This window comes from Stigmatopora argus, chromosome 5, assembly GCF_051989625.1.
Source record: "Stigmatopora argus isolate UIUO_Sarg chromosome 5, RoL_Sarg_1.0, whole genome shotgun sequence".
NCBI lineage: Eukaryota > Metazoa > Chordata > Actinopteri > Syngnathiformes > Syngnathidae > Stigmatopora > Stigmatopora argus.
The window spans coordinates 14468052-14495000 of NC_135391.1; the positions used below are offsets into that span (position 1 = coordinate 14468052).

Consider the following 26949-nt stretch of genomic DNA (forward strand, 5'->3'; position numbering starts at 1 on the left):
GTTAATATGCTTGTATGGTACATACATACTGGTCACTTGCTGCTGATTTTGGTGAATTTATTAGATTGTTGTTGTTGATTTAGGGGCATTAATGGGTCATGTTCTTTTGATTTGTGGTCAATACCGGGGGTCTTGCTGTTAATTTCGGGTCATTTTCTGATGATTTGGGGGTATTTTTGGGTCACTTCTTTCGATGACAAGTCTGACTATGGCTCCTAATAACAGTGAATATTAGTTTTTCTTCTAAATTTCATCCTATTTAAATGAGTGATCTATAAAGTATTCAAATCCAATCATTTGTGAAACTATTTATTCATAAAAATCTTTTTTAAACATATTCTCAAACCATAATACATAATAAACAATGACTTCATCTAATATGGAAGCTATATGTCAAAATATTGGGGAAAATATTCTCAATGTACAGCTCTACAACTTTATTACGCCAAGATTAAAAAAATATTGAACAGGATCGAACAAAAATGTCAAAACATCAGCAAATACTGTATAAATCATGCGAATCTCAACAATCACTGCCAGTGAAAATGGATTGGACGTCTAACCCCGTCAATGGGAGCCAATGAGTTGAGAGCAGCGAGAAGTTTCAGGTTGTCTCTGCACTCCCGGGCCAAATCGCTCACACATGAATCCTCCACGGCGTCCCACAACTTGTCTCGGAGTAACTCGCCCGCTAGACTTAACGCGCATTCGGCGGTCAAGGATGGGGCATATTTGTTAAAAGCGTAGTCTGCCAGGCTCAGCTCGCACACCTTTAGGGCCAGGTCGCCACGAGGCCTTGAAACCAGTTGTCGGCTGGCGTGGTAGTCAAGAAAGAATGCCAGGGTTGGCGCACCCAGGCCGAAGTCCAGCCGTTGTAGGATGAGAAACTCCAGGTTGCACAGTTGATCTCTTGTGAAACCGTCAGAGCATAGAGATAAAAGTTGGCTGATTCTAGGGGAGAACACTTCCACCTACAAAGGACACACAATAGTTCATTTATTTTCCGTACCGGGATCGCGAGGGGTTCTGGAGCCTATTTCAGACAACTCTGGACACACCCTGGATTGGTGGCCAGCCAATCATAGGGGAAATTTAGAGTGTTCAACCAGCCTACCCTGGATGTTTTCAGTAAGTGGGAAGAAACCGGAGCACCCGGAGAGAACCCACGCAAAAGCCTGGGAAAGATCTGTGAGGCCAATGCACTAACCACTCTTCCAGCATCCCGTTTAGTTCAATATACAGTGGTACCTCGAGATACGAGCTTAATGCGTTCTGGGACTGAGCTCGTATGTCAATTTTCTCGTAACTCAAACGAACGTTTCCCACCGAAATGGACTAAAAACAAATTAATTTGTTTCAACCCTCTGCAAAAACACCAAAAACAGGATATTGGATTGGAAAAACATGTTTATTTGTTCTAATTCGCCATCTATTAACAAAGTAACAAATAACTAGTGGTTTAATAGGTGCATTACATTTATTATTGTGGTTATTGTTATTATTATCTTAATTTTTATCAGTCTTTTTTAAAATTAATTACTTAACACAGGGGTGTCAGACTCGGGTTGGTTCGCGGGCCGCTTTAACGTCAACTTGATTTCACGAGGGCCGGACCATTTTGGATATAATATTTAGATATTTTTTTTAATAAATGGATTAAAAGAACTGGATTAAAAGCCCTGAATATTCATTTTTATCGATCTAAAACAATGTTTATTTTAGCTTTTTTAATATATTTTTAGATTTTACAAAATGATTTTTTAACTAAAAACACAGAAAAAAATGATTAAAAAATTACAATTATTGAGTTAAAAGGGGAAAAAATCAGGAAATTTAATATACATATATACTCTTCATTTTAATTTGATCCTAAAACAGAAAGTCGGCATTCATGATTTACTTTCCCGGGCCACACAAAATGATGCGGCGGGCCAGATTTGCCCCCCGGGCCGCCACTTTGACACATGTGCCCTACAACATCAGGTGGCGTATGAATGAAGCATTTAATCTGAATACCTTTTTGCTAGCGAGAAGCATTGCCGTGAGGCCCAAAAGCTGGAAACAGTCAAGGGCCACCGGCGTGCACGCCAGGAACCTGTCCATGATGTTCACAGTCAGGCAGCAGCACTCAAACGACAAGCGGAATTGCTTGTGCACCGGGATCAGCCAGCTCACCAGATGGCAGCGCGCCTCCGCCGTCACCTGTTATCAATCGGGTAGTTTTATATCTACATGTGCAGAATTTCATATGTTTTCAATATGAAACGGAAGAGCTGATTAGCTTTGGTCAAAGGAGAAAGAGTCAAAGATCACAGGGGTCAGGAAGATGGTGAACCTTTGAATTTGGCTGCTCAGTCTGAAGACTAGTCTCTCAAAAATACTCAAGTTTAGATAGTTGATTCACAGATATTTTTTTGTAATTTATCGACCCCTAGGCTCAAATACTGTATAAGTCATGTATTATTTACTGTTGAATTACTTTGAGCTTTACATGTGTGTTGGTACCGAAAATGATACCAGATTTTATTGGCATTATTTTTGTCCAACATTAAACCCTTTTTTTGTTTTTATTGTCTGAGAATTGATTTTTATTTTTAGACCACATCACCATTTGAACTTGGTGGGTTGGCAGTAACGGATCATGCGTCAGTCCTATTGACAGCGATGGACTTCCAATCCATTTGGACAACCCTCCCAGTCCAAATGAATTGAAAGTGCATCGCCGTCAATGGCAGACGATGAGTTAATTCCCCCCATTACTGCGTTTGAACCTACTTGAGGCTGCAAAGCAAGGCTCTTGCACGGATAAAACAGCGCTTCCCTCTCCCTCTGGATCTTGTAGCCGACATCACCGTACTGGAGGTACCAGCTGGAAACTTGTCCTGCAGGGTCACCCTCCGATTGGTCCACCACGAGAGACGATGGAGAAGAAGAAAAGTCCTCCTCGAAACCAGAGTCACTCAATCTGGACACAAGTTTCTGCTTCCGGTGTCGTTTGACCCGGGCCCGTACGGAACCATCGCTGCCCCGTTCCATGAGCATCATCGCCGGCGTGCATCGGATTAAGGTCGTCGCCGGGATTCACCCAACAGAAGGTAAAGGTGGAGTCACCATTTTCCCGGGGTCTTCCCCGCTTCATTCTCGACGTTACCATGGTAACGAGTTGGACCACAACGCCAGTTCTCCAAATTCCACTTATAAGCACCGTAATATCTCAAATGCTTCACCAACTATTAATAAGTCTATTAAAACTAAAAAACTAAATTTTTGTCACGATATTAAAAGAAGAAAATCAATTTAAATAGAAACGTGGAAATGTTACTGTATGTGCCCCATTTAGTTTCACTTAAAAAAAAAAACGTTATTATTGCTTTCTCTTTCCGTAACAAGCCATTCTTTTATGATGCAATTTTGAAGAAACGAAACCGTATATTTGTTTTCCTGCAGTGGGCGGAACACGCAATCCGCTCGGCCACTGTAGTCAACCAAGCTCTATCTGCACTTTGGAAACTCAAAACAACCTCCCGGCCGAAACCAAGCTTTAACTATGTCCGATGTCCACTTTTTAAAGGTACGACATTGTCCTTCGTATAACGAAGCATTAGTACACATCGCCTTTATCTCGTTAGCTTAATTAGCAGCCGAAATGTTTAAAAAAATACGTTCGTAGCATTAGCTGCTAAGCGTTTAGCTTAGCTTAGGATGCTACATGGCTAACTGCGACATAAACTGTGAGCGCTGATGCATTTGTCTGTTTAAACTTGTTTATTTGCGTGATTCCATGCACCGTGAGTGAAGTTATGAAGCGCCCACCCGCGGAAGAAGAAAAAAAGTCAAAAACCGATGCAGTACGCACGCGTTTGCATGCTAACCGCCATGACATAACAATCTCGTGGAAGAAGTCCTCAGCAGCGTTATGATCTAGGCTTCGTAATAGTGTTTTATTTTTATGTATTTATTGCCATTGTTTGGGGTGCACCGATCAACGATTAAAAAAACAAAAGCCTGTTCGGCCGAGCTTGGTTTTTGCAGTTGACGATAATAAAATCAACAACTGATTACGACCCCCAAGTAACACTCTAACATTGTTTTTTTTCTTTCTTGCTCATTGTATGCTATTGATGAATAGATGGCAATGAATACATTTTCATTCGCCCCTCCTTGTCTAAATGGATTGGACGCCTAACGTCGTCAATGGCACTCAGTGAAATGAGTGCTGTTAAAGGGTGTAAAATATCATCTATGAAAGTACGAATCTCTTGTATTTAAGCCACTGGCTACCATTGACACCGATGGATGTCTAATCCATTTCACCTGGGATGGGCATTGTTTAGAACAGGGGTGGCAAATGTGCGGCTCAAGAGCCACATGGGCTCCCGGCCAAAATGAATGCAGCATTTGCTTCTTATCATATGTTTTTATACTGTGGCTCTTTGCCTCGTTTCTTGTTTCTCTGATTGGTATTCTCTTAAAACACTCAAATTCATCAGGGCCCATTACAAACACATAAAGATTATATTTTAAAAAATAATCTAGCATATTGGATTTTTTTTAATGCTGCTTCTGATGTGAGGTGGGGCTCTTTGACTCACCGTTTAAAAATTTTGCTCTTCGTGTCTAACTTGTTCCCCATTCCTGGTCTAGAATAATAGTTCTAAATGATTCAGTAATAATTCCATAGGAATTACAAAGTACACCGCAAATGAAACTTTCCACGCTTTGCAGTTTTAGCATTTAGCGCATGATGGAGAATGCCGACAGGCCCAACTGGGCAAAGCCAGGCAGCCGGGGAGCAGGTGCAGACGGTTGGAGGAACCAAGACCAGATTAGAGGACAGCCTTTCAGAACAGATGGAGGACAGCAAGGCAAGAAGATCCAGGGCGGTCCCTACCACGCCAGCCCCAAAAGAGGAGGACACGGACCGATGGCGTATTCCCCAGGAGCCTTCCGAGGTGGTCACAGCCCCTTGCAGAGGGATGATCCACGTCGCTTCTGGGGTCCAGACCATAGCGCCGGACCGCAAGAAGAAAGCTGGAGGGAGTACACGCAACAACATTGGGGCAAGAATGTCCGCGATGGGGGTCCACGTGATGGAAATGTTCATTATGAATGTGGGATGCGAGGAATTTGTTTCAGTTGCCAACATAAAATGTTGATTGTTGTCATTTTATTTATTTTTCAAGGGAGGAGACAAAGGCCGAGAAACAAGGGGAGACATTTTGCTGAAGAGGACCTGGACCTCACTAGTGTGGAGTCCTCACTCTCAGCAAAAGATCTGCACCTTCTGCAACAGGACGAGGCTCGTTTAAGTAAAGATGAGATACACCGTGTCAACAAGGTACGAAAACGTATTTTCTAATGACTTACTTGTTTAATGTTCCAGTTTTTATTGTTATTTTTCTACTTAATTTTCAAATTTACATCTGGAGAAAACAGCTTTTTATAATTTTCTTTAATTGAAATACCGTATTTTCCGAACTTTAAGTCGCACCTTTTTGTAGTTTGCCCAGGCCTACAATTTATATATGTCCTTTATTTTTTTCCACTCTGGCCCCAAACAGCTTGCAATGTTCTTTTTAGGCTATAGTCATTCAAAAATGGTTAATATGTTAAATTAACAGGTGCCTATTTTCTCTGTGTTTCCCTATTTTACAACTACTTTAATGTATAAGGTTTGGTCTTGGTTTCTGATAAATAAATAAAAAAACTGTCCACCAAAAATGAAACTTATACTCTGGTGTGACTTCTCTCTTTTTCTTAGTTTCATTTTCCATTCTTTGGTTAGTGCGACTTATAGAATGAAAAATATGGTAAATTAAAAAAGAAGAAAAACTTCTTTTTTGAAAATCCTAATATATATTTTAATTAAAAAACTGTTGTCCTTTTTTTCTCTTTACAAATATTTATTTCTAGAATATATTTGTGTTTTTGAGAAAATAGGAATCAAAGTGAAAAAATACATTTCTCATATTTTCAAAGTAATAAAATGTTAAATCCAGATGTATTTGACTAAGAATATACAGTGATGGCCTATTTTTCACTTTTGTCCTGTAATTTTTTTCCCCCATTTTCTTCTGTGATTTAATTCACCAACAGCGATTTGGGGGGAAAAACACGCACACACACACACACAACACCCGTTTTCTTTTGTATTTTTGGATTGTGTTCTTCAGTTAGGATAACTTCTGTCAACATCTCTGCCCTCTTCTATTAACCAGAAGTCCAATAACAAGGCCAAAGCACCTTACACCTGTGACCTCTGCGACGTCCCCTTAATCTCCGTGTCTGATGCCAACAGGCACATCCGAGATTGGCGCCACAAGAGAAGGGTCAAGGTGAGGGGGAATAGCCAGTTGGGTCCCGTTATTGTCACCAACTGACAGCGCATGCACAGTCTATTCCACTCGATAAACTGGTTGCGAATGTTTTCTTTGTATCTGCAGGAGAAGAAAGAGTACGCCATGCTGACCGAAATCTTGCCCCCAGGCCCCGAACATGTTAAAGCAGTGACGACTGCTTTAGAGCTTGTCGTCAGCGAGCACGGAATGGATGACTGCGATGTGGACAGCAGACAAAGCGTCGTGGCCCTCATGCAGGACCTACTCCTTTCTGTCCTGCCTGGTAAGTTACTTCACAAGTGTCGACCCGAGCAATCGTGAAGGACAGAGAAGTTGTAACTATTTAAATAAATATTCCTGTTGTTTTGACCGTCACCAAAATCAATTTCAAGTTGGGCAGAATTATCATTTTCTGAACCCTTCCAATCGCTACCTTCACGTGTTTTTGTCGCACAAATGCATTTCCAACACCGTCCAGAACGCTAGCCCACTGCTTAAGACTGTTGGCAACTTGTAGCTTCTTCCAAAGAGCTTCCATTTTTCTTTGTGAAAAGGGTGGTACATAATCCATTGGGCGTGAAAACAGAACGATCAGTCCGGTGTTTTCAAACTTACTAATGAAGGCAATAAATGCCCATTCCATTTGAATTGGAACAGGCTGGAAGCTATTGAACAATCGATTAAAAAAAGGTTTAGCTTGTCATAATAATTGGTTCCAATTTTATTTTTATACACATTTATTTATTGTTTTTTTTTACATTTTTATTTAGTGTTAATGTATTCTTTTATTTTTTTTCTTATATTTCAGGTATCCCAATTTAGTTCTCATCTCATTTTCTGAACTGCTTTATCCTCATTAGGGGCACAGGGGGTACTGGAGCCTATCCCAGCTGACTCCGTGCCAGAGGCGCGGGACACCCGAATCGTTTTTTTTAATTCATATTTTTTATTTTTTAATCAATTACCTGACAGTGTTATTTGCTTCCCAATTTTTTAGAGATCAGACTCCGGTTATACGGATCATCTTGCACTAAATTTGGATTTAAGGACTCGGACGTGAACATCGACATTCTGTACCCAGCACATGTGAGTAGGGCGCTGCACAGGGGGATGTGATGTTAGCCGAACGCATCATATTCACATCCTTTCTTTTTTAAAATATCATATTTATGTTGTGTAAAGGCTTTGAAATTGAATGTTTTCACAGATGCATCAGCCAGATGTCTTGTTGTCGGTCAAAGAATGCCTCGCCGTGAGCCGTGAGTTGCCTTTTTTTTGTTTGAGCGCCCGTAAAAGAATCACCAGAAGGTAATAAAATGTCATTCATTGGCTCTGTTTGTTTGCCTCTAGCTCTTTTTGTCGATATGGAAGCTGAATTTCATGCACGCGTGCCTGTCGTCATCTGCAAAGAAAAGGATAGGTCCGTATTCGTGCGAACTGCTAACTCAAACGATACATAGCAGTTTTTAAACTAGGAAATAAAGCATTTTTTTGTCTTTACAGTGGTCTCCTTTGCAAAGTAAGTGCAGGGAATGAAAATGCATTCCAGACCACCTCTTATCTTGCATCTTTAGCCACGCAAGAGCATCTCATCCTTCCATTGGTTCTTGGTTTGCGACAATGGGCTAAGGTAACACTGTTTACGCCTTTGGTCTGTCCAAACAACGAGGACTTAATGACACGCGTCTTTTTTTTAGATATGTCGACTCGACCGACCTGAGGAAGGTGGACTGCCACCGTACGTTTTGGCCCTCATGGTCATCTACTTTTTACAACAGCGCAAAGAGCCTCTTTTGCCAGCATATCTAAATCAAGCGGTTTGTAATGATGATTCAAGTACTTCAGTTGATTTTAATCTCAGACTTATGAAGACTTGTATTTTTTTTTTTTAGATAAAGACTTTTTCACTCAGCAAGCTTTCAAACTTCAATCTCACGCGTGTCGAGGATGGACAACTGCACTGGACTTGCAACCATTCAGGCCAAAATGGGGCAAATCCCCCTGATGATATGAAGGGGAAGGTAACCATAATACCAAAATTGACCAATTTATAAATTTTATGTACCTTATTTAGTAGACCTCCGATGAAACGTATCACCGTTCATGGTAGTGAATGAGTTAAAAAAACTCCAATAATGTTCGTAATTGCTTCAATGTTGTAAACATACTTTGAAAACTGTGCTCAACAATCACCCAAATTTAAGTGGACATATCTACTCTTGCCTTGAACCATTGAACATATTACAATGACCACACTATTGTTTTTAATTTTTTAACAAAAGCGTCATCCTGTGGGTTCTTATACCTAGCAGAAAAGCTTGCGCTGTAATGTGCAAAAAGTGCCAAACAGCCCACAGCAAAATCGGTTGTGCCCTACATGCCAATGAAATACCTACCGAATTTCATTTGGATCCAACCACGAATAACGCAGGAGTCGCAATATTACTTAGTTTCTTCCCGAAGAACAATAACTAAGGTCAGAGGTCCCTGAGCCAAATGGAATTTTTATCTCCGTGTTCAAGAAAACTCAAGCACGAATAAAGGGATTATTACTCTTGCTGGATATGTTTGCAATACGCAACAGAAGACATTGTGATTACGTTTTGGGATAATGAGGTCATAGGTCACAGAGATCGGAAAAGGAATTTTGCGATAATTTGGTTTAGGTTAGGTTAGAACTTTATTTCATCCCGTATTTGGGAAATTTCTTGGTTGCAGTAGCAAGACAGACACAAGACACACAAGACATTGTAGACCTAGGTAAGAAACAGGAGCCACACACAGGAAGTCAACAAAGTGGGGAACTTCTGCAGACCGAGACTGAGGTTACCACACAGTTATATTATTATCTATTTTTTTAATTATTATTCAAAGTAGCACCACTCTATTAAATATGGCAAAGCTTTAAATTTGGGTGCTTAGGTAAAGTCGTCGTCTCTCTCTCTCGCTCTCTCTGAGTGCCCCTTTGGTATTTTACATGAAGTCACTTCGAGCATATTAAAAACCTTTGAATGGTATTCCCTTTTAGGTTCCTCTGGTTTTTCCTCGACGACATCCCCCCGTGGAGGTTGGTCTTCTCTGGGTGGAAATGCTCCGCTTCTACTCACTGGAGTACAACATGGCCGATAAAGTCATCAGCGTACGGACTGGTGCCGTCCTGTCCCGGGATGTAAAAGATTGGCCTAAGAAACGCATTGCTGTCGAGGGTAAGAGTAATTCTGAATTTTGATTGTCTGCGTGCGTGCGTCTATCCTTTTCTGCCATGTCTTTTGGTTGTAGACCCTTTTGCTGTCAAGAGGAATGTGGCGCGCACTGTTGGCAGCCAACAAATGTACGACTACATACTCCATTGCCTCAAAACTACATACAAGTACTTTGCGCTGCCACTCAGACCGCACGCACGTGCTTCCAAGAAAGCCACGAAAAAGGATGATGCGGGCCTTTTGGACTTGAGTCTACTGAGCCTCCAGTCCCCCAAAAAGGGTGAAGGAAATGGGCCCCAAGATTCGGATTGCATCATTGAGGAAGAGGAGGAAATTGAGGAAGGCAGTGAGTCAGACCAGGAGAAGGAAAAGGTGGACATGGGGAAAAGCAGCTACTCGGAGGAAGAGGAAGAGTACGATGTCGAGGCACAAGGCAGACCTCACTTAGACAGCTCAACCACGGAGGACGGGGAGATTTTTCCAGTGGATGAGATTTCGGGCGAGGAGCTATTGTCTGATGAAGAACCTCACGATTTGGACACCCCTGGGTCAGATGAAGAAGAGGAGGAGGAGGATTTGGCACCCGGTGTCTCATCACTTCCAGCTTTGAAGGACCGTCTTGAAAATACACTCCCAGAAAGTCAAAAACAAATCCAGTCCACGGGGACCTATAAATTCGTCAAGCAAATGTTAACCAGAAGAAAGGTAGCTTTCTTTCCTCACTTTTCGCCCCACTAATTTTGAAGCATGCAATTCCAGTAGTTTGTTACGTTTAAGTGTCGTCAATGGCGCCAAAGATTCATTTAACACTGCGATAATTTGCCTCTCGCAGTGAAATGACTTAATTGGACGTCTCGCACTGTCAATGGCACTGAAAGACTGAGCATTCACCGCCAGTCTTCCCAGTTTAAATAATTTAAATGTCCATCAATGTCAATGGCTGACTTGTTGACTCTCCTCCCACTCATTTTTGCCTTTCATCCTCAACAGTCACACATGATCGTGTGCGGGTTGTGCAAGCGTGATGGCCACTTGAAAAAAGATTGTCCAGAGGATTTTAAGAAGGTGGAGTTACCGCCGTTGCCCCAGATGACGCCGGAGTTTCTCAAGGTGCTCGACCAAGTCTGCGAGCAGTGTTTTGGTGAGTTGCAGTCCAAATTTGAGTTGTGTTATTACATTTTTGAAGTTGACTTTCAGTTTAAGCAACGTGTGTTTCTTTCCAGTGGATTTTGCCCCATCAGAGTTGGAATTGGCCATCAGAGAGTCCATCCTGGAAGATCTAGAGGTCTTCGTCAGACGGCAGTTTCCTGGTGCAGTAAAACACAATCAGCGTTTTAGCTTTAAACTATTGACACATTTCCTAAATGATCATTTACAAGACAACATGCAAAATGTATGTCATCCTGCATTTTTCTTCCCAGTCTCATATAATCCTGTAAATCGAGGCATGTAGACGTTCCAACAAAGATTGGCATGAACATCCCCATTTAAATGACTGTTATTAATAGAAAGAGCTCCAAAAAGCCCCAAAATCTACAGGAAGTGATCCAGAAATACAATAAAATCAACAATAAAATGTACAGAAAGAAATAGAGAATGCCCCAAAATGTACAGCAAGTGACTAAAAGTCACTAGAAGGTAACCTGTACTAAATATCCTTAAATTAATAAGGAAGCAATCAAAATTTAACTGATTGCCCACCATTTACAACATTAGACGTCTAATTCATATAAACTGACAGGGCTGTCCTTTCAGTACTATTATTGGGCCTAGCTATTTATTGAATGGATGTGCAGCCATTGAGTTGACAAGGAATTGACCTGAAAACCTCCCCAAATTATTTTTGAAGTGATCTGGAAGCCTCCTAAGTGTTTCAGAAATGGCAATTTCTAGTTAACCAAACTGTCAATGTGATGGTCTTGCATTCCTTTAATTTTGTGGCCAGGTGCTCGGCTGCAGCTCTTTGGCTCTTCCAAAAATGGTTTTGGCTTCAGGCAGAGCGACCTGGACATCTGTATGGTGCGGGAGGGCCAAGACAGCATAGATGTACGTAATGGAGTATGTGAGTGTCCGTCAACACGAGTATCTCATATTGCAAAAATAGAACCCGGCTTCCGATCTGTCTATTCAGGATGCCGACTGCATCAACATAATTGAGCGTCTTGCAAAACTTCTTCGAAAACATCCTGGTAAGGCTCACGTGGTCCTCATTCTCTCATTATACGTGCTTTGAGCATCTCATCATCTGCTCCGTCCTCCAAGATTTTAGGAACATCCTGCCAATCACCACAGCCAAAGTCCCTATTGTGAAGTTCTACCACGTCCGCACTGGCCTTGAGGGAGACATCAGCCTTTACAATAGATTGGTAAGACATTCACAGCATATTTTTTTGGGTCTGCAGTGGTACATCAAGATACGAGCTTAATGTGTTTCGGGACTGAGCTCGTATGTCGATTTTCTCGTAACTCAAACGAACGTTTCCCATAGAAATGAACTAAAAACAAATTAATTTGTTCCAACCCTCTGAAAAAACACCAAAAACAGGATATTGGATTGGAAAAACATTTTTATTTATTCTAATTCACCATCTATTAACCAAGTAACAAATAACTAGTGGTTTAATAGTATACTAAAATGTGTTTAATAGTTCTAAAATTAGACGGATTTCGCGGAAGGGAGAGAGAGAGTGACAGAGAGAGGGGGGACTTTTTGCATGGCAACGCGCTCGTAACATAACATAAACACATTTAAATGAACTTGGATTATGATGCAGACTCAAAAATAAATTTAATCTAACCTTACACTAAACTTAATTCTAATTTTGTATTAAAGTTTGATACCTTTCTTCTCCCGGGTTGGCTCTATTTGCCCCGCCTCCAACCTGACTTTCAGATGCAACCTATCGAGGGTTGTTTGCTTTTGTATTCCCTTCAAAATATTCCCAAAATGATGCACACAAATGTCCTCACAATAGGATAATGCACGACCACTTGCCAACGAGAAGTAATATATACGCCATTCGCACTGACTAACGGGAAAAAAACACTGAAAAAAATGCTGCGCTCCGCCCAGTGCTCACAGAGACATTACACAAGGGAGTTACGACAACAGAGACATTACACGAGGGAGTTGCGGGGAGAGAGACAGTGCCCATGATGTTCTGATGAGCAGCCTCGCGTCCGCTGTCTGCTCGTATATCAAAATTTGTCTCGTATCTCAAGATAAATATTTGCTCGAAATTTTACTCGCATCTCAAATTGCTCATATATCGGGGCACTCGTATGTCGAGGTACCACTGTACTCTACTGTAAATTACACGCTTTTCCCACAGGCTCTACACAACACGCGTCTGCTAGGATTATATGCAGCTATTGACAGGAGAGTGAAGATCCTCTGCTACGTCATGAAGGTTTTTGCCAAGGTCTGTATTCCAAAGTGCACGAGCCGTCGCTCAGATTTTTTTCCCCCCTCAACTGCATTGACTTTTTTTAATCTAGGTGTGTGACATTGGCGACGCGTCGCGTGGCAGTCTCTCATCTTACGCCTACACCCTCATGGTTCTCTTCTTCCTCCAGCAGAGGGAGCCACCTCTGATACCTGTTCTTCAGGAGGTACACATAAACTTCTAGTTGACTGTTGACTTTTCAAATTTAATACAATTCTGTGTGTGGCGTCAATTGGAGAAACTGTGGTTCGAGTGGGGCTTAGCATTCAATCCCAACCATCCCACTTCAAATGGATTGGAAATGTATTGTTGTGAATCATCTAAGTGCAGTGTGTGTACTATTTCCAATTCTTTTGAATGAATCACCCAGGGAAAAAAATGGAAGTAACTGTAAATTCTTTGGCTGACCAAGATGGAATAGTGGCTGCTTTCACATCCTCATAAATTTTAAATTATTGTTTTATTTTTGCACCGTATGTTTGTGTATTGTGGCGATTTATCAGAACCCTAGTTTGCCAGTATAGGGACACCTATAGGTCACTTGAAAGCATCAGCACTGTCCAGTTGAATACGGTTGGTTTTAAGAATATGTGATCGAAATAGAGTGAATTCACGACATATTTGACCACAAAATGCCTTCACAATTAGAATTTCAAGCATGCCTTACGGTGGCTTTTTGTGAAAAGGTGTAATAACTGTGTTTTTCTTTATTACTGGCTAATTATGTATTAAGTAATGGCGATATGTATTGCCTCTTGTAGATATACATTTGTTTTTTTATTGTTTTATTTCATTTGTGATGTGTTTTGATTTATTACACCCGCGTTTTACTGGTTGAGGACATTTATTGGCCGTTCTGTTTCATTGATTTAAGAAGTATCAGTACTGTAGAGTGGCGTACATTTAATCTTTGGAATATTTGATCAACTAAGACATTACAATAAATTGACGACTCGATCATTTTTGTCATGTACTCATTCCGACCGTCAGGATACCACTGATTCAAAATGGCTTCCCCTCTACTGCTCTGTTTTTCAGATTTATGATGGTGACGAGAAGCCGACCGTGTTAGTAGATGGCTGGAACATATATTTCTTTGATGATTTGGAAGTACTGGTCAGTATCCCATAAACAATTGATTGTGCGCACGTGTTACCTTGCTAATTATTCATCGATACTCAATCGCAGCCTAGTCGATGGCCAGAGTATGGCAAGAATACAGAAACTGTGGGGCAACTTTGGCTCGGACTCCTGCGCTTCTACACGGAGGATTTTGACTTTAAGGAGCATGTGCTGTGTACTCGGCAGAAAGCTCGTCTCACCACTTTCAATAAGCAGTGGACGTCAAAATACATCGTCATCGAAGGTCAGTGTAAACCGGTTGGAAATAAAAGGATTGTTTTTTCAATAATGTGACTTGTTGCCTCTTCTCCCACTACAGATCCATTTGACCTGAATCACAACCTTGGTGCTGGTGTGTCCAGGAAAAGTAAGATACTTTTTTCCTGGATTTTCAGCTTTTTTAATGTTGTATTGATCAGTTCAGACTTTTGATTTTTATTGTGATTGTTGCAGTGACTCTTTTCATCATGAAGGCCTTCATCAATGGTCGAACTGTGTTTGGTACCCCAGTAAAGGCGTTTCCGCCCGAGTACCCCAGTCAGATGGTTGGTCCCCCCCCCTTTGAATATATTATTATTACTTCCTGTGGTGATATTTATTCATAAATAACAAAAAAATGCATTCTTGGCTCAAGTTAAAAAAAATGCACAAAAAAAGTTTTCTAAAAATAATTCTCGGAAATATTATTTAATTTCAGCCAAAAATACTGAGATCAGTCGGTATTTCCTTCTTGTTTATTAGTTTGGAATATTTTATTAATGTAGACCATGAAAATGACTTATTTATTTTATTTTTTTTAAATATGTTTTAAATAAATAAAAATCAGGCAACCTGGCAGAGGTGTAGGCCGTCGGCCTCACAGTTCTAGGGTCCTGGGTTGATCACCCTGGGTGGAGTTTGCATGTTCTCCCGGGCTTGCGTGGGTTTTCTTTGGGTAGTCCGGTTTCCAGCCCACATTCCAAAAACATGCATGGCAGGCTTGTTGAACACTCTAAATTGTGAGTGTGAATGGTGTCCGTCTCCTCGTGCCCTGTGATAGGCTGAAGAAAATATTTATTATTTAAGAGACTCAGAAAAGAACACAATGCAAAATTAAATATCAAACCTTCCATAATGCGGTCGCACCTGATAAATATCTGAATTGTATTCACATAAAGTATGAGTTGTAACGTGCACATTGAAATGGAAAAAAAAATCCAAATTGACCGGCAGTATAAAGCCTAAATATTTTTTTTTGTATTTTAATGATCCATTTGTGTTCATCAGGAGTACTTCTTTGACCCCCAAGTGCTCACCGAGGGAGAGGTGGCCCCCAACGACCGCTGCTGCCGCATCTGTGGCAAAATCGGTCACTTTATGAAAGACTGCCCTATGGGCAGGAAGTAAGTGGCGTTCGCCACGTCCCCGGATGTGAAAGGACCACCACGCTTACGTGTTTTATTTTAGGGCCAGGCACAGACACGATTCGGACAGAAGGCCGGACGCCACGCGCGAGCGAGCGGACATGTTCGAGGAGCAGGGGTCCAGGCATAAAAGCGAACACTGGAGGAGGCGAGATGCTCCGGAACAGCGCTGCTGCTTCCTGTGTGGATCCAGCAGTCACATCAAGAAGGACTGCCCGCTCTACAGGGGCCCCCCCGCAGGTGCGCTTGGCTTAAATGTTTCAACTACACGCTCCTATTTGAGTTGCCTTCATCACTCGGACAAAAAAAATGATGACTGAATCAAGGGTACGGCTTATGGTACTCGGTCGTTTGGTCACCGGTCATTTGGTCGCCCGGAAGGTTATTGATAATTACCATTTAAATTGTTGCTCAAATTCCCTAAATACACACTGCAAATTATTATTTAGTCATACTTAATGCCCTATTAATTATTAGGCTAAAGAAAAGCTCCAAATTTCCCGTACTTTTATTGTGTTTTGTCGGAGAACTTGTTAAGACCCTGACTGACAGCCCTTCCTAAGGGGACAAATCATGTACATAGAAACTCTTATACACACATGTCCGCTCAGTGAAACTGCTCGGGGCCATTGTTGGCTTTTATTGATGCGTAGACCATGTTGTTTTACCTTGTTTTGTCGCCGATCTTTTGGTCACCCGTTGTTTGGGTCCGGGCGATCAAAAGACCAGCGACCAATCGACCGCACATGACGGCTTATATGCACATAAAAAGTCGACATTCACCAAAACTGCAAGTTGACAACGCCATGACCCCGTCACGCAAGACAATGCGGCCGGTACGGTCATTTATTTCAAAATAGGGAAAAGAAACAGATAAAACGCTAAACAAAATTTGTTTTGACTTCTATGGGCGGGACGCCTCCATCTTACCCTAGGTCACTCCCGTCTTACCTAGTTAAACGTGCTCATCCATTATTTTATTGTACATTTAGCCAATTATTTAATACAATTTTATCCCTTCTAGTTATGTGAAGCGAGCTGTAATTTCAACTGTAACAAAGAGCGCGCTCGCTGTCACGATTTCATGCACATGAAGTAATTTCTATGCACGAAGTAGTAGCAAGTGTGCACAAACTTTTTGCACATGCACAGCAGCTACTTTTTTTCATGACATGTTTGTAGATTTCTGGAGCCCTTGATTAAGACAAAAATAACGTCATGATGCAAAGAACAGGGTGAAATGGACAAGGTTGATTTGCTGTGGCGAACTATCACGGGACAAGCCCGAAGTGGAGTAGTCGCGGCAGCCCCAATTTGATGACAACATGCGTTCGATTTATTTCAGCTGGGTGTGGCTGACGGTGGATTAACAATCTTTTTTGATATCATGTCTGACAGGAAACATGAAAATGGAAAACTTCGCTTCGTCTTCATCTGCCCTGAGGAATTTCCGAGAGAAACAAGTACGACTTTAGTTCTAAAGCAGTGAACGAGACAAACAAATTGATGTCCATTTTTGCCATCTTCCTTCTCTAGAGTTCGCCATTAGAAGCTGAGAATAAAAGACATCAGAATTTGATGCTTGGGCCACAAGCAGGTACGCAGTTCAAACGGACTGGACATGTATTCTGTGTAATATAATAGACGTGCTGAAAACATATATCTACTTGTGATTCAGGTAGTTTGGCAACCCTCCATTTGGGTCGGTCCAGTCACAAGAAGAACCCAGTGGAGTGAGCAGCGGCCGCACTGAAGACCTGATCTTAAAATTTTGGCGATCCCTCATTGAAATAGCCAAAGTCAGGATGCCACCTTGGGCCTTGTTTTTTGGGTTTTATTTTGTGCTTTTAATTTTCTTTTAAGTCTTTTACAATTTTGTTCTGAGTCAGCTCACAAATGCATGTTTTAGACAGCCAGTGGTTTTTTAAATCTTATTTTATATATTTGTAAAGGAAGTTTTAGTCAAATGGCCCCTAAAATAGCACGAAATGTTGCCTTTTATCATTTTTTTGCCGGTCCTGTAACTAGTGGACATGAGTGTGCAGAGTTCTTTTATTTCTATTTATATTGTTTTAATTTTTATTTGACTATTTGAACTTGATTTGTCCTTTGCACTGAGACCCAAAATCCCCTATCAGCCCAGCTTTAAAAGTTGTTAAAAAAACAGCTTTCTCTCTTTGTAGATGTGTATATATTTTAGGATCATTGTTTCATTTTAAGAGACTGCCGGTCCAAACATTTTATAAACATAGAGTTCAATAACAGAAACATACAAAACACCCCCAGTCAATGCAATCAGAGGAAAAAAAGTTCCCACTTTGTTAACATTAAGACACAAATTGGTAGCTGCACTGTGAGGGGACAAACCTTCCATTTATGTTGCTGCTTGCTAAAATAAAACTAAAACTAAACAACAACAAAGCAAAGGTTTTCTCACCCAGACTGTCTGGCTTTCTTGCTGTTGTCATGAAAAATAGAATTTTATAAAAGAAGGTGGTGGATAATATTTTAAACCTTTATTTTATTTTTTTCAATGATTGCGGCCTGTTATTTGTTGTTTAGGGCACAACTACCGCAGTTGTGTTCAGTGTGTTGTGACGGGCCTGCCAGGTTCGGCTTTTCATTATATTTTAGTCATTAAATACAAACCGATTCCCAACTGTTTTTCCTGGAACATGTTATCTTTTGGAGTACTGTTCTTGATTATACTGCATTCTATACACAGTAAAATACTGGTGTAAAACTCACAGACACATGATAGATTAAAAACCCCCAAAACAAACGTATTCTTTTTTTATTTATAGATAAGTAACACACACATATAATATATATATATATATATATATATATATATATATATATATATATATATATATATATATATATATATATATATATATATATATATATATATATAAATAATATATATATTTAAAATGTGTGCGTATGGGGGGGCTATGTATATTAATATGTATATAAAGTGTATAGTAGTACTGTTTATGTCATAATAGGAAACGTCATTGGTTCAAAGCTTCATGACGGTTTAGGAGCAAAATGTATTTTTTTTTTCAACAAAAAAAACTAGACAATTGCCGCATATCATAACATTAAACGGTCCATTTAAAAAAATATAGCATTAATCTGATGCCAAACGTCATCGAATCGCGACCATGCTCAGAGGACGCGCAGGCCACATGTTGCGCGCATGCGCACTCCATTGTTGTGATGTTAACTTATTCAACATGTCTGCCTCCGTGGTACGAGCGACCGTCCGAGCGGTCAGTAAAAGGAAAATACTTCCCACTAGAGCTGCACTCACGTTGGTAAGTTTTCCCCCCGTGCAATAAACAAATGTCGAGGCGTCGTTTTAGCTTTTAGTCAATATTTTGTCTTACTATAGGTGAGATCAACCTCACGCGCCTGTGACGTAAACGTACTATCTGCTTCCAAAATGACGAGGTTTTAAACCTCACTTGTGTGTTTAATGACTACCATGTCCTCCGGATCGTTAACGTAATCGGCTTTTTTTTTAAAGTCAGCAGATAACCTAAATGAGCTGCTAGTTGTTTTGTAACATGACATTCGCAGTTTTGGTAAGTCACTGTGTAGCGAACTAATCTCCAATGCGGAAATCGTCATGACAATATCAAACTGTTTATAATGATTATAATGCGCACATTATTTCCAAGAAATTGAATTTATTAATAATAGCCTGTGAAAGTGACGTTTTTTTGTATCGCCAAAACGGGTAATTATTTTGTTGAATTTCACCTTTTTTGGTTCCGAAATTATCATCGAAAAAAATGTATTCAACACAATTGCGGGTTTTATTTTACGCCCAGTGAACGTACATTGGAAGGATATCATAAGAATATCATAATTCCTCACAATTTTAAATAGTATTGCTTGAGTTGAAATTCAATGACAGGAAACCATAAGTAGCTAAATAATTAGATGTTCAATGGTGACTTTGAAAACAAAATTTCAGCCTCTGACTTCCATTGACTCTGATAAACGTCCAAATCATTTGAACTGGAAGGTTCATTCACAAAATATGATGAAATAAAAACCTTTTTGGTATGCAGACTTGTATCTATTGTTTTATTGGTGATTTTCTAAATTCAAATTTTATTCCAGACGCCAATGGCAGTGAACAAGATCCAATGTTTGTTGCGGGATAAACCAGAATATGTGAGTAACATGTCTGTCCTTCGTGAAAGTAGCAATTGAAAGGGATACATTTTCTGACAAAACACATTTGGTTAACAGATTGGCTTGAAGGTTGGCGTGAGAACACGTGGCTGCAATGGACTGACGTACACGCTGGACTACACCAAGGAAAAGGAACATAGTGACGAGGAAGTCCAGCAGGACGGTGAGTTGTCTTTGTTAGTGATAATGAATTACGGGATACGAGCATGAAAATAATTAGTGATGTTCACGATCCCATCACATGAACGGAATTCAGGACCGATTGCGCCATTTTTAGAAGATTGGAATCAGGTGAAAAAGATCATCATTTTAAGATTTTTTTGTGCTTCCAAACAATGAAATAAGATATACAATCGGCAACAGAAACAAAAATTGTAGTATGTTATACATAATCAGAATCACATGAACTGACGGAGAATGAGTTAAGATAGTGATATTTCTTGAATAGATAATGTCCCTGAATAAGTTAAAGCAGGAGTTTCATACCCTAGAAAACACAATTAAATGCACAGTGCTTGTTTTAATTACAGGTGTGAGGGTGTTCATCGCTAAGAAAGCCCAGCTGACTCTCTTGGGGACTGAGATGGACTATGTGGAGTCCAAACTTTCAAGTGAATTCATCTTCAACAACCCTAACATCAAGGGCATGTGTGGCTGCGGAGAGAGTTTCAACATCTGAGTGCGTCCAATTGCCCGAAAAGTTGCCCACCTCCCAATCAAAAAAAAGACTCCTCATGGACGCTGGAGCCATTTTTTTCACCACCGCAAACCATACACTCTAACACAGGCTTATTCACTCAATGTTAATCAAAACTCCTGATTTTATTTCCTCCAATGTACGTCCTCATGTTGGGGGCTCCTCGCCGAGTGCTTTTCCTCATCGTAGTGGCATCCTACTGTTTAGCAGAAATGCACATATACTTGACGTTGTCACTTGAAGAAGATGCCGTTAAGCTTGCAAAAAAAAGGCGAAATGAAACAGAAATGTCATGAATAGTGATTTATAGGTTTGTATATTCTTTTAAAAATGACAGTATTTATCTCAGCGTGTAAATATAAGCGTGTGAATAAACTTAGAACCACATTTGCGCACAATAAAGTCATGTGAAAAACACAATGGTACGTTGACTTGATTGAGCACCAATTTGAGCTTCAAAAAAGCTGCAAACAATCAAAATAAGAATTTTAAATAAGTACAAGTAAATAACTTCACTGCCATTGACAAAGAGGGATCAAATCAATTTCCACTGGGTTGTCTGGTATTGACTGATCAAGTTTCACTGCCAAGGACGGTGATAGATGTCTAATCTAATTTAACTGGGTGGCTGGCAACGGTAGAATGATCGCTCTCAACCCACCCTATGAAGATGAATAGGATGTCCTTGTGCTTGTAATATAAGTGAAGAAATGAATACAATTGCAAATTGTGTAAAAAGTAGGGATTACAAATATAAATAGAAGTAAATACTATCTACTATAAATACATTCAATTTAAAAATGTATTTAAAAAATCAAAATAACTATATATACATATCTAAAATGTTGCTGGTCGAATTTTCCACCAATGTTGAATATATATATATACGTACAGTTGATTTTTGAGAATTATTCAACCTTTAGCATGCAAGACCGTTCACGGTGCCAAACTGCTGCACTTGAACGCATCATGATTCGATCCTCTGTCATCCCCCTTGTCTAATAAATTACGACGTCTGTCACTGTCAATGGCAGGGAATGTGTCGAAAATTGTGAAGTTGAGATTTTGGAATTTATATAGGGGCAATCAGATCTTGGGTACAGTAATCAAGTTATGAATTCAGTGACAGGAATATTTAATACAATTTTCAATAAAGTAGAATTTTTTAAAATTATCAAGGCATTTGCACGTTTTTCAATTAAATGTTTTTTTAATCACGATGACAATTATAATTAGCAAGTTATAGTTTTGTATACTGCCAATGTGTCGCTCTTCAACGCAAACCCCGTAGCACTGGTAGTTGGATGACCGAGCGACCGTGAACGCACCGTGAACATTCCTCCCGTGACTTCGCCTCGTCCAGTGGCGGAGGAGAGCAGACTGAGCAAGAATCATCCACGTCGCGACTACTTGCGGTCTCCTTTTTCCCCTTTTTTTAGCTCCCATTATCGCCTTTTTCTTAGCAACATGGATCCCCAAATCCAGCAAAGGACCATCAACTTTGGAGCCGGGCCCGCCAAACTCCCGCCTCCGGTAAGTTGTAGCCTTTTGCTAGCGACGTCAACTGTCTGCAAAAATTAAATAACATTTCCTGTAAAAGCCAAATTCGGGGTTCTAATACAGCAAAACGAAGGGTGCAGAATAAATAAAACTGTAAAATAATTATAATATAGCAACAACATTTAAAATATAGAGCATCGAATTACGCTAGTGCAGTGAATGCGTCTCAGTGCAAACGTGCCGTTCATTTTACAGTGATTGGTTCATATTTACTGCGAGACTACGTTTGTTTGTGGAACAGTGCACTTAAAATGTGGTCATTTGAGCTGCTTGTGAGTGGAAAAAGGGGAAGAAAAGCTCTGACTTGTCGTGATTAAATTAATGGCCGTGCAGCCTGGGGCCACTTGGGCATCGCTCAGCAACAAGCTGAAAACAGGCAGCTGAGTTGCATCAGCCTGCCTCTTTTTTATTCGGAGGAAATCATGCGGATTGCTTTGTGCCACCAAACTGCACATTCGACACTCATCAGTCAGTCAATCTCTAGTTTAGTTTGTGTGACGCACCTGCTCGAGAATTTCCAGAATCACTAGCACGTGTGTCCAAAGGTTTTATTTCTGCCTTTAAAAAAGCAATTAAAGGATGCACGGTCTAACTTCAAATTATTGCATTTTTATTTTTATTTGTTGAATAGACGGAGAAAAATATTTTTCAAGTTTAGTTTGAGGATGAAGTCGTTGGTTTCCATTGACGGCGATATTCAGGGGGACTTTCCACGACAACGCACTCGTAACCGAACAAACAAATTTAAATTAACTTGGATAAATATATACAGACACACTCAAACATACTTTTAATGTAACTTTACACAAAACTGAATTCTAATTTAGTTTTAATCTTTTTTACCTTCGTTCTACGGGTTGACTCCACCCGGACGTTCAAAACAACGCATCAAGAGTTGTTTGTTTTTGCCTTCCCTGCTAAATATTTTGAAAATGCAACTTTGCTGGGTGATAATCGAGGCAAATGTGTCGATAAATTCCACCGCGGCTTTCGAATTGGATCTTGCTGCTTCCCCGTGTCTAATAACCGAGTGTATTCTTGATCTTTTTTTACAATTTTTTGAACCAGCCATGACCCGCTTTAAAGGGTTCTGAAGGTGTTGAAGGCTCCCCCTTTTCAGATCCTTTCTTTGTTATTAAATCCATTTAAATTCCGCTGGCTTTTTCACATATAGTTGACTCGGTCACGCTATCTCCTGCTATCTCCTGCTAACTGCTCAGTGGTCGTAGATATATTTTATACACGAAAGAGATGTGGCAAAAAAGACAGTGCCATGGCCACCTAAGGCGAATTATTCGATCAAAATTTTCATCGTATCCCGAGCATCTCGTAGGTAGAGCTGCTCGTAGGTCGAGGTACCACTGTACACATTGAAAGGCCCGGGGGTGAACATACAAATCGACACATGTGAAACGCCCTGGATTTGAACCCAGGACCCCAGAACTGTGAGGCCGATGCGCTAACCACTCAGCAGCCGGGCCACCCTCGATTTACTACAGTACGTATTATTATTAGTTTTATTAAACGTGAGTTTTTTTCTTCTCTTGTTTACCGTTCTGCAGACATCATGACATTGAAATGTTTATTTTATAGTAGTTGGTATGTCAAAACACTACTATGTGTTATGATTATTATTATTATTGTGGTTATTGTTATTATTATTATCTTAATTTTTATTATTGTCTTTTTTAAAAATTAATTACTTAACACAGGGGTGTTAGACTAGGGTTGGTTCGTGGGCCGCTTCAACGTCAACTTGATTTCACGTGGGTCGGACCATTTTAGATATAATATTTAGATTTTTTTTTAAATAAATGGATTAAAAGAACTGGATTAAAAGCCCTGAATATTCAGTTTTTTATAGATCTAAAACAATGTTTATTTTAGCTTTTTTTAAATATATTTTTAGATTTTACAAAATGATTTTTGAACTAAAAACACAGAAAAATTTGATTAAAAAATTACAATTATTGATTTAAAGAGGGGAAAATCAGGAAATTTAATATATATCTATACTCTTCATTTTAATTTGATCCTAAAACCGAAAGTCGGCACTCACGATTTACTCTCCTGGGCCACACAAAATGATGTGGCGGGCCAGATTTGGCCCCCGGGCCGCCACTTTGACACAGGTGACTTAACATCTCTCAGTGAAAACAAAATGTAATAATATTCATGTATTTGCAGGTGCTGCTTCAAGCCCAGAAAGAGCTCCTCAACTACAATGGCATTGGGATCAGTGTTCTTGGTAAGAAGAATTGCCCCTGTATTAATTGCACTTTTATCCTCATTTGTTGTTGTTATTGTTGTGTAAAGTGCACATCTACTGCTTCATTCATAATGATCTTTGTGCAAAGATGTACTTTGATTATTTGTGGTTCTTGTAGAAATGAGCCACCGATCGTCGGAATTCAACCAAATCATAAACAAAGCAGAGAGTCTCCTACGAGAGTTGCTGTAAGTAGAAAAGTAGACTTTGGTGTAGTCACCGTTTACAAATGAGAAGAAAAAAAATGAAAATCCAGTTTTTGTGGTGGTTGTAAAATGTTAAGGAATATAAAATGAAGTTTTTACATTTGGAAAAATAGAATCAAATTGTTTGTCCAAGTTCATTTTATTTAAAATAATTTTTCTAATTGTTTAATTTAAAATGTTGTTATATTTTATTTTTAATTCCAAATTTATTATGTTGACAAATACATTCTCCAGTTTATGTGAAAAGCTGTTTTATTTGATTGCAGACAAAAATATTTGGTAATTCAATAAATCTCATGAACAATCCCACTCATTTTCATTCTTAAAAATGATAATCTTTTTTAAATTGTAAAAAAGCAAGCATTAAGTGTTGATTTAAAAAATTCAAACAATATTGCCAAATGTATACAATTCAATAATTAAAGTGATACTGATGTGACTATTTTAAAATCCTATGTTTCTCTTTTTAAATGCTGTTTTCTTAAGTATTACAGACGTAGCATGACCCTTTTTTTGCTATAAATTCTAACCTCTACATTCACAAACAAGCCTAAATGCCACAATTGGACTTTTTCCTTGCCCACAGAAACATTCCGGACAACTACAAGGTGATGTTCCTGCAGGGCGGCGCTTCGGGCCAGTTCAGCGGCGTCCCCCTCAATTTAATTGGCCTCAAGGAGGACAAGTGCGCCGACTACATCGTGACCGGCACGTGGTCGGCCAAGGCGGCCAAAGAGGCCGAGAAATACGGCAAAGTCAACGTGGTGCACCCCAAGATGGATAGTTACACCAGTGAGTACAACACCAAAGGATAATCTCACACAAAACGTGATGATTCATTGCGGGGGTTTGTCATATTTTGCTACCTGTCAAAAATTGCTCCCTTTTTCAATAAACTTTCAAAACATCCATGACAAGAGCACATAACACAATTTATTGGATAGGGTGCAAATGAACCATCACAATAAGTTGAGAAGTATAATAAGAATGCATCCAAAATTGATGGGATTAATGTCACAGGGGAGTTGAGGTTAATATCATCCATCTTTTAATGCATGAAGTACTGGAAGGAATTTTTCCATATTTTCGAGGTGTGTTTCCCCATAAACCAGGGTTGGCGAAAATGGTGGTTCCTGGCCAAAATGAATTTGCTTCTTATCCTATTTTGTACATGCTGTGGCTCTTTAACTAGTTCCATGTTTCTCTTATTTTTATTCTCTCTGAAAACACACTCAAATTCATTTGGGCCCATTAAAAACATAAATAAGTAGGGGAAGAAAGTGCTGTGTTGAGTAATATGGTTTTAAGTGTGTGTTTTGTGTGTGTGTGTCTGTCTGTTTTGGTAGGTCACTGCATGCTGTGGCTCTTTGACTTTCACAATTTAAAATTTATTCTCTTTGTATCTAACTTGTTTGCCATAAAGAGAAAAAAATATTTCACTTAGTCATGTCATAATGGACACAGCTACAGGAAAACAGTGGAAGCAAAATCTGATAAGGAAGCAAAATCTTACAGAACAACAGTTTACTTTGAGATCTACTAGCGATGAACTCGTTAAAAGTGCTTACTGTATTTAGCGCCTGTATGTGGAAAATACTACTTCTCACTGGAAAATTGTTATGCTCGTGTGAGATACTCTAAAGAGCTGTAACTCAAGTGTTATTTCAACTCCAGAAATCCCCGAGCCCGGCAGCTGGAACCTGAACCCGGCGGCCTCCTACGTGTACTACTGCTGCAACGAAACGGTGCACGGCGTGGAATACCAGTTCACCCCCGAGACCAAGGGGGTCACCCTCGTCAGCGACATGTCCTCCAACTTCCTGTCAAGGCCTGTCGACGTCTCCAAGGTGACAGAAATGCTCTCGACAGGCGCACGCGGGAAGGTGTCCTAATGTGTTTTTCTCGTCTAGTTTGGTCTGATTTACGCCGGCGCTCAGAAGAATGTGGGCTGTGCGGGGGTGACGGTGGTGATCGTGCGGGAGGATTTGATAGGCCACGCCCAGAAAGAGTGCCCCATCGTACTGGACTACAAAGTGCAGGCCGAGATGAAGTCGTTGTACAACACGCCGCCCTGTTTCAGGTAGAAAACGCCGCCATGCATATTTGCCAACCTGTTGTTTGGTAAATTTAAATCATTTTTGATAGCAACCTAGAGAAAAAAAAAGAATTGCAGTCCCAAAAAAATTTAAATTGCAAAATAAATAACGTAAGTGTTTCTACAAAAATTATCCATTTAAAACAATGAAAAATAGAATCATATTTAGAATTATAGACAGTGTTTTTGTAAAAAAAAAAAAACGATTGAAGTTCTTTTTTTCCAATTCCAACATGAACCAAATAATTTAAAAAAATAATGTTAATCCATCCACAAAATCAGTAAGAAAATACATATATATGTGTATATATATATATATATATATACATACATTTTTAAATCATTATTAAAATGAATAATTAAAAGGCAATGCTTTGAATCATGTTTTACTTTGTGCT

General features: G+C 39.8%; 4 protein-coding genes across 6 annotated transcripts in view; 3 read left to right on the top strand and 1 right to left on the bottom strand.

Moving 5' to 3' along the window:
- Nucleotides 1-323: 323 nt before the first annotated feature.
- ccno (cyclin O) lies at nt 324-3609 on the bottom strand. Its single transcript, XM_077600038.1, has 3 exons — nt 2776-3609; nt 2017-2202; nt 324-971 (listed from the first exon to the last, which is right to left on the bottom strand). Exons 1-3 carry the CDS (start codon nt 3043-3045, stop codon nt 531-533), a joined length of 897 nt encoding a protein of 298 aa, XP_077456164.1. The 5' UTR covers nt 3046-3609; the 3' UTR covers nt 324-530.
- On the top strand, nt 3430-18171 carry tut7 (terminal uridylyl transferase 7). 3 transcript variants are annotated; one of them, XM_077600032.1, is made up of 29 exons: nt 3430-3571; nt 4726-5111; nt 5184-5338; nt 6219-6335; nt 6444-6621; nt 7336-7424; nt 7546-7597; nt 7689-7758; nt 7842-7968; nt 8036-8155; nt 8231-8359; nt 9367-9544; nt 9618-10246; nt 10532-10682; nt 10765-10851; nt 11487-11587; nt 11673-11730; nt 11804-11907; nt 12874-12963; nt 13040-13153; nt 14026-14103; nt 14176-14353; nt 14429-14476; nt 14563-14654; nt 15376-15491; nt 15556-15752; nt 16911-16975; nt 17049-17109; nt 17191-18171. In XM_077600032.1, the coding sequence occupies exons 2-29, from the start codon at nt 4742-4744 to the stop codon at nt 17247-17249; spliced, it is 3813 nt and encodes a 1270-aa protein (XP_077456158.1). In that variant the 5' UTR covers nt 3430-3571; nt 4726-4741; the 3' UTR covers nt 17250-18171. The 3 variants fall into 3 exon arrangements, with proteins under 3 accessions (XP_077456158.1, XP_077456159.1, XP_077456157.1); XM_077600033.1 differs by having other exon boundaries at nt 4726-5060; XM_077600031.1 differs by having other exon boundaries at nt 4726-5338.
- A 503-nt stretch (nt 18172-18674) lies between these two features.
- isca1 (iron-sulfur cluster assembly 1) lies at nt 18675-20841 on the top strand. Its single transcript, XM_077600039.1, has 4 exons — nt 18675-18835; nt 19650-19703; nt 19782-19887; nt 20255-20841. The coding sequence occupies exons 1-4, from the start codon at nt 18683-18685 to the stop codon at nt 20401-20403; spliced, it is 462 nt and encodes a 153-aa protein (XP_077456165.1). The 5' UTR covers nt 18675-18682; the 3' UTR covers nt 20404-20841.
- An 855-nt stretch (nt 20842-21696) lies between these two features.
- psat1 (phosphoserine aminotransferase 1) overlaps nt 21697-26949 on the top strand; it is an 11921-nt gene continuing 6668 nt past the window's right edge. Inside the window, exons 1-6 of the mRNA XM_077600034.1 lie at nt 21697-21954; nt 24169-24229; nt 24369-24438; nt 25043-25248; nt 26131-26303; nt 26367-26536. Of these exons, the coding sequence (XP_077456160.1) occupies nt 21889-21954; nt 24169-24229; nt 24369-24438; nt 25043-25248; nt 26131-26303; nt 26367-26536 (746 nt within the window). The 5' untranslated portion in view covers nt 21697-21888. The remainder of the gene's footprint in view (nt 21955-24168; nt 24230-24368; nt 24439-25042; nt 25249-26130; nt 26304-26366; nt 26537-26949) is intronic.